Genomic DNA, 13,377 nt, shown 5'->3' on the forward strand with positions numbered 1-13,377 from the left:
AGGTGAGGTCACTTTCTTATTTCAGGCTGTCTGTGCTGGGAAGAAAAAGATGAGAAAAGTCATACTCCTTCTGATTCTTTCCTTAATGTAGGAGGTTCTTGTAAAAGGCTTGGTCCTGGCTTTCTTTCCACGTTAAGCCTTTGTTAGTGCAGAAGGGGACGTAGGAACTGTCTGAGGGAAGAACAATGGGCAGAATAACCAAAAATTTGCCTGAGTTAGCTGTCCTGTTTTTTTGAGGTCTTCTCACATCCAGTCATGTGTTAAGGGAAACCTGCTCCTGCTGTTATTGTAGGACATGCCATGCTAAAATAGGATGGTTTTATTATAGAGAAAGTAAAGTGTAGGTGGAACCATGTAGTTACTAGGATCTTACTTTGCTTCACTGCAATGGAGAGAAACCCTTTTGTCTTTAGTTTTGGTGAGAGTAAGAGATTTCCCTTAATGTTGAAACAATCCTCATTTAAAGAGTAAAATTATTATTATTATAGTATTTCCTTCTCTCCCCCTTTCTCACAGATTGTTCCCTAAGGGAGTAAAGTGTATGTGATTATCCCACCTCTCTTGTTTGCCTGTCTTGATCTCACTAGCATCTTTGGAAAATGCAGGCAAATGTTGTGAGGTTATGACAGATGTGATCAAGACCATGCTTATGAAGGTATTAAACACTTTCAGGGTTCATGAAGAGGGTGCTCTTGTTGAAAAGAGAGACTGCTACTGACCTCTTGAAAAGCTCCCTTTTAACTATAGTCTGCAGATGCAGAACAGTGATCCTGCAGGACAATTCAAACTTCCACTGGGTCAGCACAGGAGCATCCAGCCATGAATTCAAGTTTACTCAGGGAAATCAAACTTCTTCTGTGGCGTACAAAGCTTCTTGTGTGTCAGAATTGCAGGGTAATTTAGACTGGAAGACTCCTCTGTAGATCCAGTTCCTTGCTTAAAGCAGAGCTAACTTAAAAGTTAGATTGAGTTCCTCAGGGATCATATAAATTCAAATTCATTTTCCAAAGCATGCTTACAGTTATGAGCTGGGATTGCTTGTAAATGTGAAACTTCTCCCCTCCCCTCCCCTCCCCTCCCCTCCCCTCCCCTCCAGACCATTACTAGGCATGCGTCAAGAGTTAGGATGTCCCAATTTACTGGTGCAGCTGAAGGCTGAGTAACTTAGTACAGCTGTCAGTAGTTGGGTAGGTGGTATATTGAAGATTAATTGACTTATGCCTAGGTACGTTGAAGTCCTTGGGAGCCTTCAGGGATCAGTCTAATTGCTGTGTTCCATATGAAATGTCTTGCCACAAAACTCCTTTCTCCTTGGGCAGGACAAGCTCTCAGATTATCTTCTCTTCTTGCAGAGACCCACCATGGGCCATCCTTCCTGCTTAAATTGCAATTGATTTCCCTTTAGTTGGAGTGGTATTGCTGAAAACGATTTATATTCCTCCTTCTGCCATCCCTTTGGTGGTGTCTCTTTTGCTCTCGAGTTTGGTCAGTACTGGTGCTGCATGGCAGGGACTGGAATCTGCTCATGCCAGGAAATCTGGGAAGGACCCACCTGGAGCATGGAATTTTGCCCTTTTGATTTTGGGGGGCACTGCTTGTTTGGTGGGGAGATTGTARTTTTTGGGGTTTTGCTTTTTGTTTCTTGGTTTTTTTTTTGTTGATTGTCAATAATGAGGAAAGATTTTAAGCTCCTGGTAAAATTTCAGAACTGAAGGAGAACAGCAGGTATCCAGATATATTATGATTGTACCTCACTGAAGTATGAATGAGTGGAAATCAGTGCCTCTGACTGTATGCATATTTCTGTATACACTTGTTCTCAAGCTATGACAGGSTTGACCAATAATTGTCCAATTTGTTCAACTTTTAGGTGAAAAACAACATAACCAAGAATGTATAATACATGGTTTGACTCCCACATTTAGATCTCATAGACTTCCTAAGGAACAGTAGCACAATACACTAATATTATGCTAATATCACATGCTAATATCACATGCTAATACACACACAGAGACGTACTTTCAGGTCTTGGCATATGTGCTTAGGGAACGTCAGACTTCATGGTGATCCTGTCTTAGGTGATGGGCTGTGAATCATCTGATATAACTTACAGGTTCTTCAAATAAATAGTTAGTTAAAGAAGAGGTAACCACACAAGCATTTGCAAACTGAGTCAGTTTATTGAAATGTTACTGGGCAATTTCTGCAGTTTGGCACAACAGCATGCATTTAGTTTCTAAGCTACAATGTGGATGGAGAATTGTAAGGAAGGGAAGTTCCTGCTTCTGCTTGGAGCTATAATAGAAAATTGTAGTATTCTTAAAAGCCACAGAGGCAGGTGACAGATGTTAAGAAGATAGGCTCCATTAGCTCTGTTCCTATCTTTTTAATGGTTATATGAAGGACCAGTTGGAATACCTAATGTCTTGAGAAAATACAATGATAGTATTAGTTTGTTTAGTTTTGAGTGCCTCAGTGTCACAAAAGATTTGTCAGTTCAGAATAGCATTCATAAATACAAAAACATTTAAGTGCAGGTAGATTACAGAGCAAGACTTTCACATGTCTTTAGGGGTCTAAATGAGGTAAATGTAGACCTAAATTACATATCTGATGATGTGGAGAATTTTTTTTTCATTTCCAGCTGACAAAATAGCTGCCACATCTGCCTTTCATTTGTCACTTGTTATAATGCTTTTAATTTTTTAATTCCACAAGTGAGTAATGACTACTGAAGGGGTTAACTGCTGTGTTAAAATGTTTAAGTATGAAAGCATGCCAAGTTAAAACTATTCATTTTACACAGTTTCACTTTTAGTAGAAGAAATTAAGAGGTTTATAGTAGAAAATGTTCTCAGATATCATAAAAGAACCCTCCTGAAATTATATAATTGAATGATTCTGTAGTTATCCAAAATAAATGGAAGACCAATTAAGTGAAGACAGGAAAATATATAGAGAAATGTGCTGCAGAAATCCATTCTATAACAGTATGGATAGGTGGGACAATAACACTGACAGGTCTTTCTGTTGTTCTATGCATTTGTAAGGTCTGAAGTCTTGTAAAATGAGAAYACTATTTGGATTATTTGAACTGTTAAAAGTTTAAAAGAGAAAATATTTCCTCAGCCTGAAAATTGAGACTATAAATGTAGCTAATCTCTGAAAGGCTGGACATATATTTCTATTATGACCAGCTACAGTTCTTCATCAGAGGAGAATATGAGGACTAGAGATTGAATTGTGAAAACCAGTCACTGCTTTGGAGTATAATAATACATGTTAATGTAACTGATTTATTGATTGCCTTCAAGAACTAACATGCCTGATCTTTTGTAAACAGCTGCTTTCATTCGGGAGTTCCTGTTCTTCTTACATTTGAATGTCCTCACTCCATTTAAGCCCAGGTTTTAACACTGAAAGCAGGATGCAGCTGAAATGGGGAACAAATGATTGTATTTGGCTTAGATGACTCGACAAGTGGCAATGTGCTAGTCTTCCACTCAGTGAAATGGATGAATTCCCCTGTAGTTTGCCTCAGCTGGACTTGGTTTCATTTACAGTCCTCCCCACTTGCAGCACAGCATGGGGGTGTTGTTACCAAGGTGCAGGACCCAGCACTTGGTCTTCTTAAAGCTCACACCATTCCCCTCAGCCCATTCATCTAGCCTGTCCAGATCCATATGCAAAGCCCTCCTACACTCCAGCAGATCAACATTCACTCCCAACTTGGTACTGTCCACAAACTTACTTAGGGTGCACTCGATTCCCTTGTCCAGATCATCAGTAACTGTGTTTAACAGGACTGGTCCCAATACTGGAGACCACTAGTGACTGTCCACCAACTAGATGTAATAACATTCACCAGCACTCTCTGGGCCTGGCCATCCAGCCAGTTCTTAAACCAGCAAAGCATGCACCTGTCCAAGCTATGGACTGCCAGCTTCTCCAGGAGAATACTATGGGACACAGTATCAAAGGCTTTGCTGAAGTCCAGGTAGACACATCCACAGCCTTTTCCCCATCCACTAGGTGGGTCACCTGGTCATGAAAGGAGATGAAGTTGGTCAAGCAGAATCTGCCTTTTCTAAACCCATGCTGGCTGGGCCTAAGCCCTTGATTGTCTTGTATATGCCATGTGATCGTACTCTGTATGATCTGTTCCATAAACATGCCAGGCACTGAGGTCAGGCTGACAGGCCTGTAGCTTCCCGGCTCTTCCTACCAGCCCTGCTTATGGATGAGCATCACGCTGGCCAGCTTCCAGTCAGCTGGAACTGGTGGACTTCCTGGACTTCCAGTTAGCCAGGATGATGATTAATGATGAAGAATGGCTTGGTGAGCCAGCTCCCTCATCACCCTAGGATGGATCCCATCTGGTCCCATGGACTTGTGAGCATCTGTGTGGCTCAGCAGGTCACTTACAACTTCCTCCTGGATTACAGGAAGTCTATTCTGCTCCCCATCTCTGTCTACGAGCTCAGGGGCTCGTTGCCTTGAGGATAACCAGTCTTATTGTCAAAGAATGATATAAAGAAGGCTTTAGGTACCTCAGCTTTTTCCTCAACCTTGGTGACTATGATCCCCTTGCATTCAATAAAGAATGGTGATTTTCATTGGCCCTTCTTTCATTGTTTATGCATTTATAAAAACATTTCTATTATATTTTATGGCAGTTGTCAGATTAAGTTCAAGCTGAGCTTTCACCTTTCTAATTTTCTTTCTGCATGGCCTAATGGCATTTATGTAACCTTCCTGAGTTGATTACCACTTCTCTCAAAGGTCATAAACCTGAGTTCCAGTGAAAGCTCCCTGTTCAGCCAGGCCAGTCTTCTTCCCCAGCTCAGCTTTGGGCACAGTCCAGGAATGCTCGCTGTCCTCTCCCGCTCGCCACATGGTGCGGACAAAATGGCAGCTCCCGTCCCCAAGAAAAGAAACAGAAAAAAACCCACGTGGCTGCTCCCACAACAGTGGCAAAAGACCTGGATTATAGTCCTTTCTTCACTGTCGATGAAACAGAGGGCTCGGTGTGTTTTTCTGTCGCCAGCTTGGCTTCTTCTGGAGTCTGGGATGAGACGGAGCCGCCTGGCTTTCTCCCCACGGTCTCTGACTTGCTCCAGAAGCAGAATCAAAGCAGCTGCAGAGGGGTCTGTCCAGGGAAAACTGCCCAAGCTAACAAACCCGAGCTAGCTAAAACGGCAACAATGTAATTCTGCTGCATGCAGAGCAAAGACAACCCGTGGTGCCGAGCTGAGCTGAGCTGTAAAAGCAAGCTGAGCTGCAAAAGCAAAAGCCTCCCAGCTGCGCAGCAGCATGGCTCTTAAACTGCCTGCGCCGCCTTCCCAGCCACCCCTGCCTGTTCTTCTGGGTTGCATTTAAAGGTGAAGGCACATTTTGGGCATTACAAGCCAATGAATATAGGAATACAGGATTAGCACAAAATCAACCCAAGACACATGGTCACTGAGCCAAAGATCTCCTCTGACCACCACATTTTCTAGCAGCCCTTCTCTGTTTAACAGCAGGTCTAGTGGGGCATCCTTCTTGTTAAGTTCACTTACCAGCTGTGTCAAAAAGCTCTCTTCCACACATTCCGGGAATCTCCTAGACTGCCTCCTCTCCACTGTGTTTAGTTCCCAGAAGACATCCCACAAGTTAATGTCTCTTACAAGAATAAGGTCTAGGGATCATGAAATATCAGTCAGCTTCTTACAGAATAGTACTTCCAGCCCTTCATCCTCCTTGGGTGATCTATAACAGACTCCCATCAGGATGTCTGCCTTGTTTGCCTTTCCCCTGATTCTTACCCACAGACTCTCAACCTTGCCATCATTATCCTTGAGCTCTATACAGTTGAGCCCTAATGTTTCAAACAGAGCCACACCATCACCTCTTTTTCCTTGCCTGTCATAGAAGCATAGAATCATCAAGATTGGAAGATTGGAAGAGACCCTTAAGATCATCAAGTCCAACCATCGACCCAGTACTACCAGTGAAGCCCTAAAACCTTAAACGACATGACCAGGTGCCAGATCCAGACAATTCTTAGACAACTTCAGGGATGGTGACTCCACCACAGTCCTGGGTAACCTTTTCCAATGCCTGATGACACTGAAAGTAAAAAATACCTTTTAAATATCTAAAATATCTTTTAAATATCTAATCTGAATCTCCTCTGTCTCACATTAAGGCCATCTCCTCTGGTCCTCTCACTGGGGTCACAATGGAAGAGACTGACCCCCACCTCACTACAACCTCCTGTCAGATAGTTGTAGAGAGGAATGAGGTCCCTCCTGAGCCCCTCTTCTCGAGAATAAACAAACCCAGCCCCCTCAGCCATTCCTCACAAGACATGTTCCACACCCTTCACAAGCCTTGTTGCCCTTCCTTCAACGTGTTCCAGCACCTTAGCATCATTTCCAAAGTGAGAGTCCCAGAGCTGAACTGAGACCCAGTACTTGAAGTGTGGCTTCACCAGTGCCAGGTACTGGGTGATCACTGCCCTGCTCCTGCTGGCCACACCGTTCTTCACAGAGGCCAGGACACCATTTTTCTTCTTGGCCACCTGGGTGCTCTGCTGGCTCATAATGAATCAACAGTGAAACAGCACCCCCACATCCCTTTCTGCTGAACCGTTCTTGAGCTGCTCCTCCCCAAGCTTGTAGGGCTGCATGGGGTTACTGGGACATAAGTGCAAGACCCAGCACTTCCCCTTATTGAACCTCATGCTGTTGTCCTCAGCCCACTGATTGAGTCTGTCCAGGTCTGTGTGCAGAGAGCAGATTAACATTCCCACCCAATTTGATGTTGCCTGCAAGTTTGCTAAGGGTGCACCCTGTGCCCTCATCCAGATCATCAATAACTATATTACAAAGGGCAGGCCCTAAAACTGAGCCCCGGGGAACACCACTAATGACCAGCTGCCAACTCGATTTGTCTTCATTTACCACAGCTCTGTGGGTCTGCCAGTACAGCCAGTTTTTTACCTGTCAAAGATTCCACCTTCTGAAGAGCATGTAGCCATTAATTGCAACACTCCAGTCTTGTGAGTAATCCCACTTCATTTCCGTGATGGCAACTGTATCATAGCTTTTCTGCTGCACTGTGGCCTCCAACTTCTCTTGTTTGTTATGCGTATTGTGTGCATTGGTGTAGGTGCATTTCAGCTGAGCTATTGATTTCACCCCCAACAGTGGTATGGTGCCCCTAGTCTCAACTCTTATGAGCCTGGTCTTATTACCTTCTGCCTTCAAACCTAGTGCTCTGATCAAGTCTGTGTGGAGCTTAGCAAGCTTGATAGGTAATCTTTGTCCCCTGCACCATGTGGTGCCAGCACACTGGTTTCACTCCCGCTGTATTTCATATGTTCACTCCTGCCTTTTTCATGTGTTCACCACTCAGCTAGGGGTATTGTGGAAACCATGTATTCAGATTTTAGCCAGCACATCTGATGAAATCCTGGAATGTTTTTCAGTTTAATAACTGTTCTTCTAATAGGAATTTAAATGGCCATTTTGTGTTTGTCTCAGCAGCATACATAAATGGACTGTTTCCACGAGTGGTATACTGAAGCATGGGATGTCTTGAAAGAATCAGTCTACTTTTTTTTTTCCTGTGGTCAGTAGACATTTAGGTAATAGCTTTATTTTGTGGGCAACTTGAAAGTTTAAAATCAAAATTATGGTCTAAAATCAGTCTCCTGTATCTGTATTTAAGCACACTGTTGTCATTGGTTTGTAAAGCTATAAACAGAAAATACTTCCTAGGAAAGATAATGAGATTTACTTGCAGCTCAGCATTTGAAAATTGGATCATATATCCTGGTCTCTAAATAAGACCCAGGAACTCGACTTCACCAGATAACATGTTTATAACCAGATAGCATCAAAATATAAAAAAATAAAGAATTATTAGAATAACAAGCCCCCTTGTTGAATTGTTTTTTTTTGTTACTAGCATGATCTAATTGCTAAATCATCTCTGCACATACCATAGAGTTTGGTGGCAATTTACAGGAAATCAGTGTAGAGTGTAGACACTGAAATACTGTATTCTTAACATAGATTATTTAGCATAACCTAATTATTCCTTCAGAAGTCCATGGTACAGTTTATTAAAAGAAATGTAAAAGAATGTATCTTCAGCTCTGCCACTTTTTAAGGGGTGCTATCTGAACCTTTTGTAGACCACTATGTGAAGAAGTAGTTAAAGGTCTGATCTAGGGTGAATCATTGTTCTGTTATTCAGTCCATAAAGTGACATGTTTTCAAGGGTTCTTTTGAAAATTCTGTTTCTCCCCTTTCTCTTCAAACATTGACCTTCAGCTGTCACTTTCCCTTTCTGTGAAAGCATGGGCAGAACTCTTACTAGAACAGTGCTGGCAACTTCTCAAAGTCTTGACTGTATATTTTGGCTACAACCTGAAACTTCCATGTGCTTCCCTGACTTTTGATAGGTTGGATATTTTAAAATGCTTTTTTCCCTCTTAATTTATTGAAAGACTTCCAGTATTTTCTGTGGATTAGAGAAGCACAGGAGTTTTTTATTTATTTAGTTTTTTATTTATTTATTTAGTTTCCTGTTTTCTTCCCTGCTTCCTGAAACATAATTTGTTTAATTTTAGGTAGCCATTGAAAGAAAGTGAAGCAGTTTAGTAGGCCTGGTTTGAAATCTCAGATGCCCTTCCTCAGAGCAYCGAGCTCTGACCATTAGGCTGAAGCCAGGCTCCTTCTTAATTGTTTTACCTCCTAGCAGCTTTAAGTAGAGTCYGCTACCAGCAAGAAGGAAAAGGAAAATATCTACATGTCCTATACCCAGCAGCTTTATGCTTAGGATGGTTTAGGACATAGGAACTGGAGACCTCTTCTACTTTCTTGTGTATTTACCCCTGGTCTTTACCACAAAATGTAGAATTTAGTCCTTATGTCTCTCTTCAAGAGGTATAATGGACACAAAGATACTTGCTTTGAGGCCTTGATCTGACTACCTATGTAGATGTATTCCCTTCTTGATCAGTTCTCAACCTCTTCTTCCTGTATGCTTGATTGGGTACAGATGTCTATATTCACTTTTTATAGGAGTGTACCTTCATGTAGGTTTTTTAGCATACCCTCTGGAGGACATTGATGCCATCCATCTTTCCTAACCGCTCAGGAATACATCTGTCACTTTACTGGACCTCCCAAAAAGCATAATTGTTTTACTCAAAAAAGTTGCTGTGCAGAATTTGAGAAACTCATGTTTGGAAAGAAAGTTTGGTTACTTGGTGGGAACTGCTCTGAAACCATTTCCCGTAGCTTCTCACATCTGTGCAGCAGTGGAGAGAGTGCAGAGACCAATTGTCAACCCTGGAAATGCTGGGTTTGGTCTCTGCTTTGCTATACATCTGGTGACAGCAGGAATTTTGACAGACTCACTTTACTTTTGTGTTTGTATAGTGAGGTTGTGTTCTAGAAGCATTGAGGTTATCCTGTTCTGGTCATTGAGCACACAAACACCTATTTTTCTCATGGAAATGCAAGACAAATATGTGGTAGCCTTGAGAAAAGATATGCAGTTCTTTTCTCAGGAGTGTTTCAAAGTGTTTCTCACTTAGGACAATTTTTTCCCTGATCTGTGCCCCCCATCCTCCTCAATTTTTCATGTATATATTTCTTATGTAAGGAAGCTTCCTGGACATCTCTGATGTATATATATAAAACTGTGAGGTACTTGATAGAATGTTAGTGGAACATAATAAAATTCAATTAGACTTCATAAAACCACTGTTCAGAATTGCTCCTCTTCACTTAGGGTAACAGTAATGACAAAAAATATGATCTGCTTCCACAGTTAGTTTTACCCTACTTCCTTTTTCAATTATGGATAACACATGCAATCTATGGGTTAACTTCTTCAACAGTTTTAATATTTAAAGAGCTCTACAAATCTTCAAAGCTTGTATTGTAAAGCTGCACCACTTTAAAGATTGCTTAGAGTTAAAATTAGCGATGATGTTGTAGTAGGGTCTATGCCGTATCCCAGGAATGGACTCCTGCTTTAACAACATGCAGTGTTGAGTTAGGTATGGTTTCTGGCCCAAAGAAATTGCAGCTCAAGTAGACCAAGTAAGGGCACAGTGACAATATAAAAGCAGTGTTCATAAAYGTTATGATGACTTAAAGTGTTTTCACTTCTTAATTCTTTAGAAGAAATTTAGACAGCAAAAATTAGTCAGCCTGAAAGGTAGAAGTGGCAAAAGACTGAGGAAGGAAAGGCTCAAGTTAGCGGAGAAGAAAATGGAGGAAATAGACTGACTATGAGAACCTGGAAGGTCAAGACTCCAGAAGACATACAAAAAGGGAAGGTGGAATAAGAGTCCTTGTATACCAGCAGTGAAAAATAGCAAAATACTCCAGAGCTACCATTAGCATGGAWCTCAGCTGCTGAATTTGTTGTGCCTGCACCTGCGGGTCCTAGGAGCCTGTTGGACTGGAAATCTAGTCCAGCCATATGCTCTGAGGTGAGGGAGCTGTCCCCAAACATGAACAGGTTCAAAATCCTCCACAGAAGCAAATAATGCACTCCTACACAGCTACAGATCTTGGAACTCAGCATCCTTATTTTTCTCCCAGCCCAGTGTTGTGAAGAAACTTGGGTATCCATGACATAAGGAAATACTCCCAACATACTTCAAAGTAGCTTGCTGTCTAGTACATGATATGCTGGAAGAGATACATGGTCAGTGATTTTTGAAAATGAGGTATTTGTTCATTCTTCCTGAATAGCAGCAACTATAGATTTAGCAAGAAAATTCAAGGATTATTAGATAGTTACTTAAATTTACTTACAGTATGTTGTACTTTGAGAAGCATAGATAATTTCTTTGATTGCTGTGTTCACTTTGCCAAGATTTCTGCAACGTAAACAGAGAAACTGACAGGCAAGAATTTTTTTTGCAGTTCATTATTCTTTCCTCTCTGAAAGTTGTCAAGCAGTCTTTCCTATGTGTAACTACTGCAGTGGTTTGAGGATTAATTTTGAGGACTTTTGAAACTTTACCTCTGAAATGTGCCATGTTTGAGAGGGAAGCCTAGTGCCGGTTCCTGTCTCAGGGTTATTCTTGTCCTTTGGTTGTGAAAGTCTTTTTTAAGGAGGAAGGGTAAGTTCAGTCCTCATTTCTAAAACCCCAACAAATTTCACTTCTGAGGAAGCAAAAGGTAGGGAAGAAAAATGAAAGAGCAAAGTAAGTAGCCCAGATGAGCTGGCTGCTTTACACCTTTCTTCTTTTGCAACCAGTACAACCTACAGCATAGTTTGATATCTGTTTGTCCAACAAAAAAAAAAAAACTTCATACGGGTCCACTCCTTTTTGGGGAACTCAGCATAGAAGAAGAAGAACGAGCTGCCTGCTCAGTCAAGAACCTTCCTGGAAAGCAAAGGTCTAGAAGTCTCTCTGCTCTCTTAAGATTCAAGTCTTTTTTCAGTCCTGATGCAGTCGGGCTGAGCTCTTAAAAGATACTAACTTAGTATGGTTTGTGTTTTTTTGCTTTCTCGGTCTCTCCAACCCAATCTGACCCTCACATGTGTCCTGCACAGATTTTCTGTATCCTTGCATTTATGATTGGAATATGTTTATTTTGGTAATAAAAGTCATAAAGCCAAGACTGTAGAACGGAACATTCATATTAAAGGAAGAAATCAGTGGATTGTCAAGTTTCCTAGATGAACACTCATATTCACATTGGCAACACTCATTGGTTGTTTGAATATTTGGTAAGCTGAAGAGCAGTACGACTCTGAAAGAATGAGTTCTCCAGCCTGAAAATGTTTAGAAAGGTGTTGGTCTGTGGTCTAAACAGAAGGGGAAAGTAACCATGATCTTGATGGCATCTGGGTTTCTTTGATGCCGGAAGCATGTTCCCTTTTTCTTCTTTCATTCTCTGGTGGCTGCCTTGTTTAGCCAAGGCAAACTACTCCAGAGACTTGCATAGGTTCGTAGACCTTTTGTGTATGTCCCTTCTTCTTGCTACTTAARTAGTTGGTCCATATGTTGTCTCTTCATAGTTCCCAGCTTTATCAATCTGYTACATTTCCTCAGAATTACCAGAGCTCACCAGATTGACAATGATTCCATTATTTGAGAGTATCATCACTGATACATAACAGTCTTTGTAATTTTCTACTGCTTTCATGATGGCAGGAATGTTTCCTGCCACACATAAAATCTAAGGAAAATTTGGTCTATGATTTCCTTACTTGCAATCATTAGGTCTGAAAATAGTTTCATGAACACTTTATTTTCTGATTCATTTTTATGCACATAGCTGGGGAAGAGAAAGAAGAATGCCAGAAATATTGTATGAGCAGTTATTCTTGTCAGATGAGAAGGGAGAATGGATGGAGAAAAACCTCTGAGAGTCTGGTTTTGATGAAACTTCTTGTTCAATTAGAAGAGAATAAAACCAGTACTGATAGAGATAAAATTTGCCTCATCTTGAATTTCTTTAATACTCATACCATATATTCGTGTATCACAGATTTTGGCTTATGTTTATTTTATCCAAGGATGTTCCTTTTTTGAATTTAGATCCATCTCTTTTCATGTTTTAACAGTTGTTTCCTCTGTTTTTCACAGACTGTTTTTGAGAGGAACTGTCAATCTGATGACTGTGCTGCTGATTTGAAACTTCAGGGTAAATTATTGCTATCTGGGTGAGTAGGTGGACTTTTTTTCTTTTTTGCACACATCATTTATTTTATGTAGAATGGCATTGAAAAATCAAAATGTAAACACAGATATTACACGTAATCCAGACTAGAAGGATGGTGACAGTGATGTCACCTTTAGTGCCCCTTTGAGATGTACACAGAATCTGGACTCCTGTGATGGGGGGCTCTGGTCATATAAAGTGGAAGACACCTTCTTCTTAACCAACAAATGGACAAAAATAGAGAAAAGAAATAACATAGCAGAGAGGGACAAAGAAAGTAAAGATGCATACTCAAATCAAGTACTAATGTGGAACATGTAATTTTTCAGGGAGAATAAAATGCTGTCCATGACGCGGTAGGAGTCTGCAGAAAAGCAGTTTGTTTTGTCACATGTAGGGTTAAAAAACCCCTCCAAACATGGCAAATTATCTTCAGACTTACTGTTTTCTGTTTCTCAACTTGTAGTTTTGCAAACTCTTCTGAAATACTGCTCTCCTGTCAAATTCTTCTTGGGGATGAGTGTCTGATTACACTTTCATCTGGGATAATAAAACTCATCAAATAGACCAGAGGTGATGTTTATGTTCTGTCTCTTGAGACTRGTGATCCTAGGAAAATGCCTACTGTTTTGCCTGGATTTGTATTCAATTTGGGGATAAATCAGGCTAAAGGTCAACTTCA

The 13,377-nt window shown here is 41.0% G+C and overlaps 1 protein-coding gene across 3 annotated transcripts in view; it reads left to right on the forward strand.

Annotated features, from left to right (window-relative positions):
- Positions 1 to 13,377, forward strand: part of ITGA9 (integrin subunit alpha 9) — a 238,026-nt gene that overhangs the window by 101,941 nt on the left and 122,708 nt on the right. For all 3 annotated transcript variants that reach the window (XM_057376170.1, XM_057376171.1, XM_057376169.1), the window contains one exon: positions 12,620 to 12,696. In XM_057376170.1, coding sequence (XP_057232153.1) covers positions 12,620 to 12,696 — 77 coding nt within the window. The remainder of the gene's footprint in view (positions 1 to 12,619; positions 12,697 to 13,377) is intronic.

The sequence above is a fragment of the Malurus melanocephalus genome, unplaced genomic scaffold (assembly GCF_030028575.1).
Source record: "Malurus melanocephalus ecotype Western Australia unplaced genomic scaffold, MMel_1.1 scaffold_271, whole genome shotgun sequence".
Lineage (NCBI taxonomy): Eukaryota > Metazoa > Chordata > Aves > Passeriformes > Maluridae > Malurus > Malurus melanocephalus.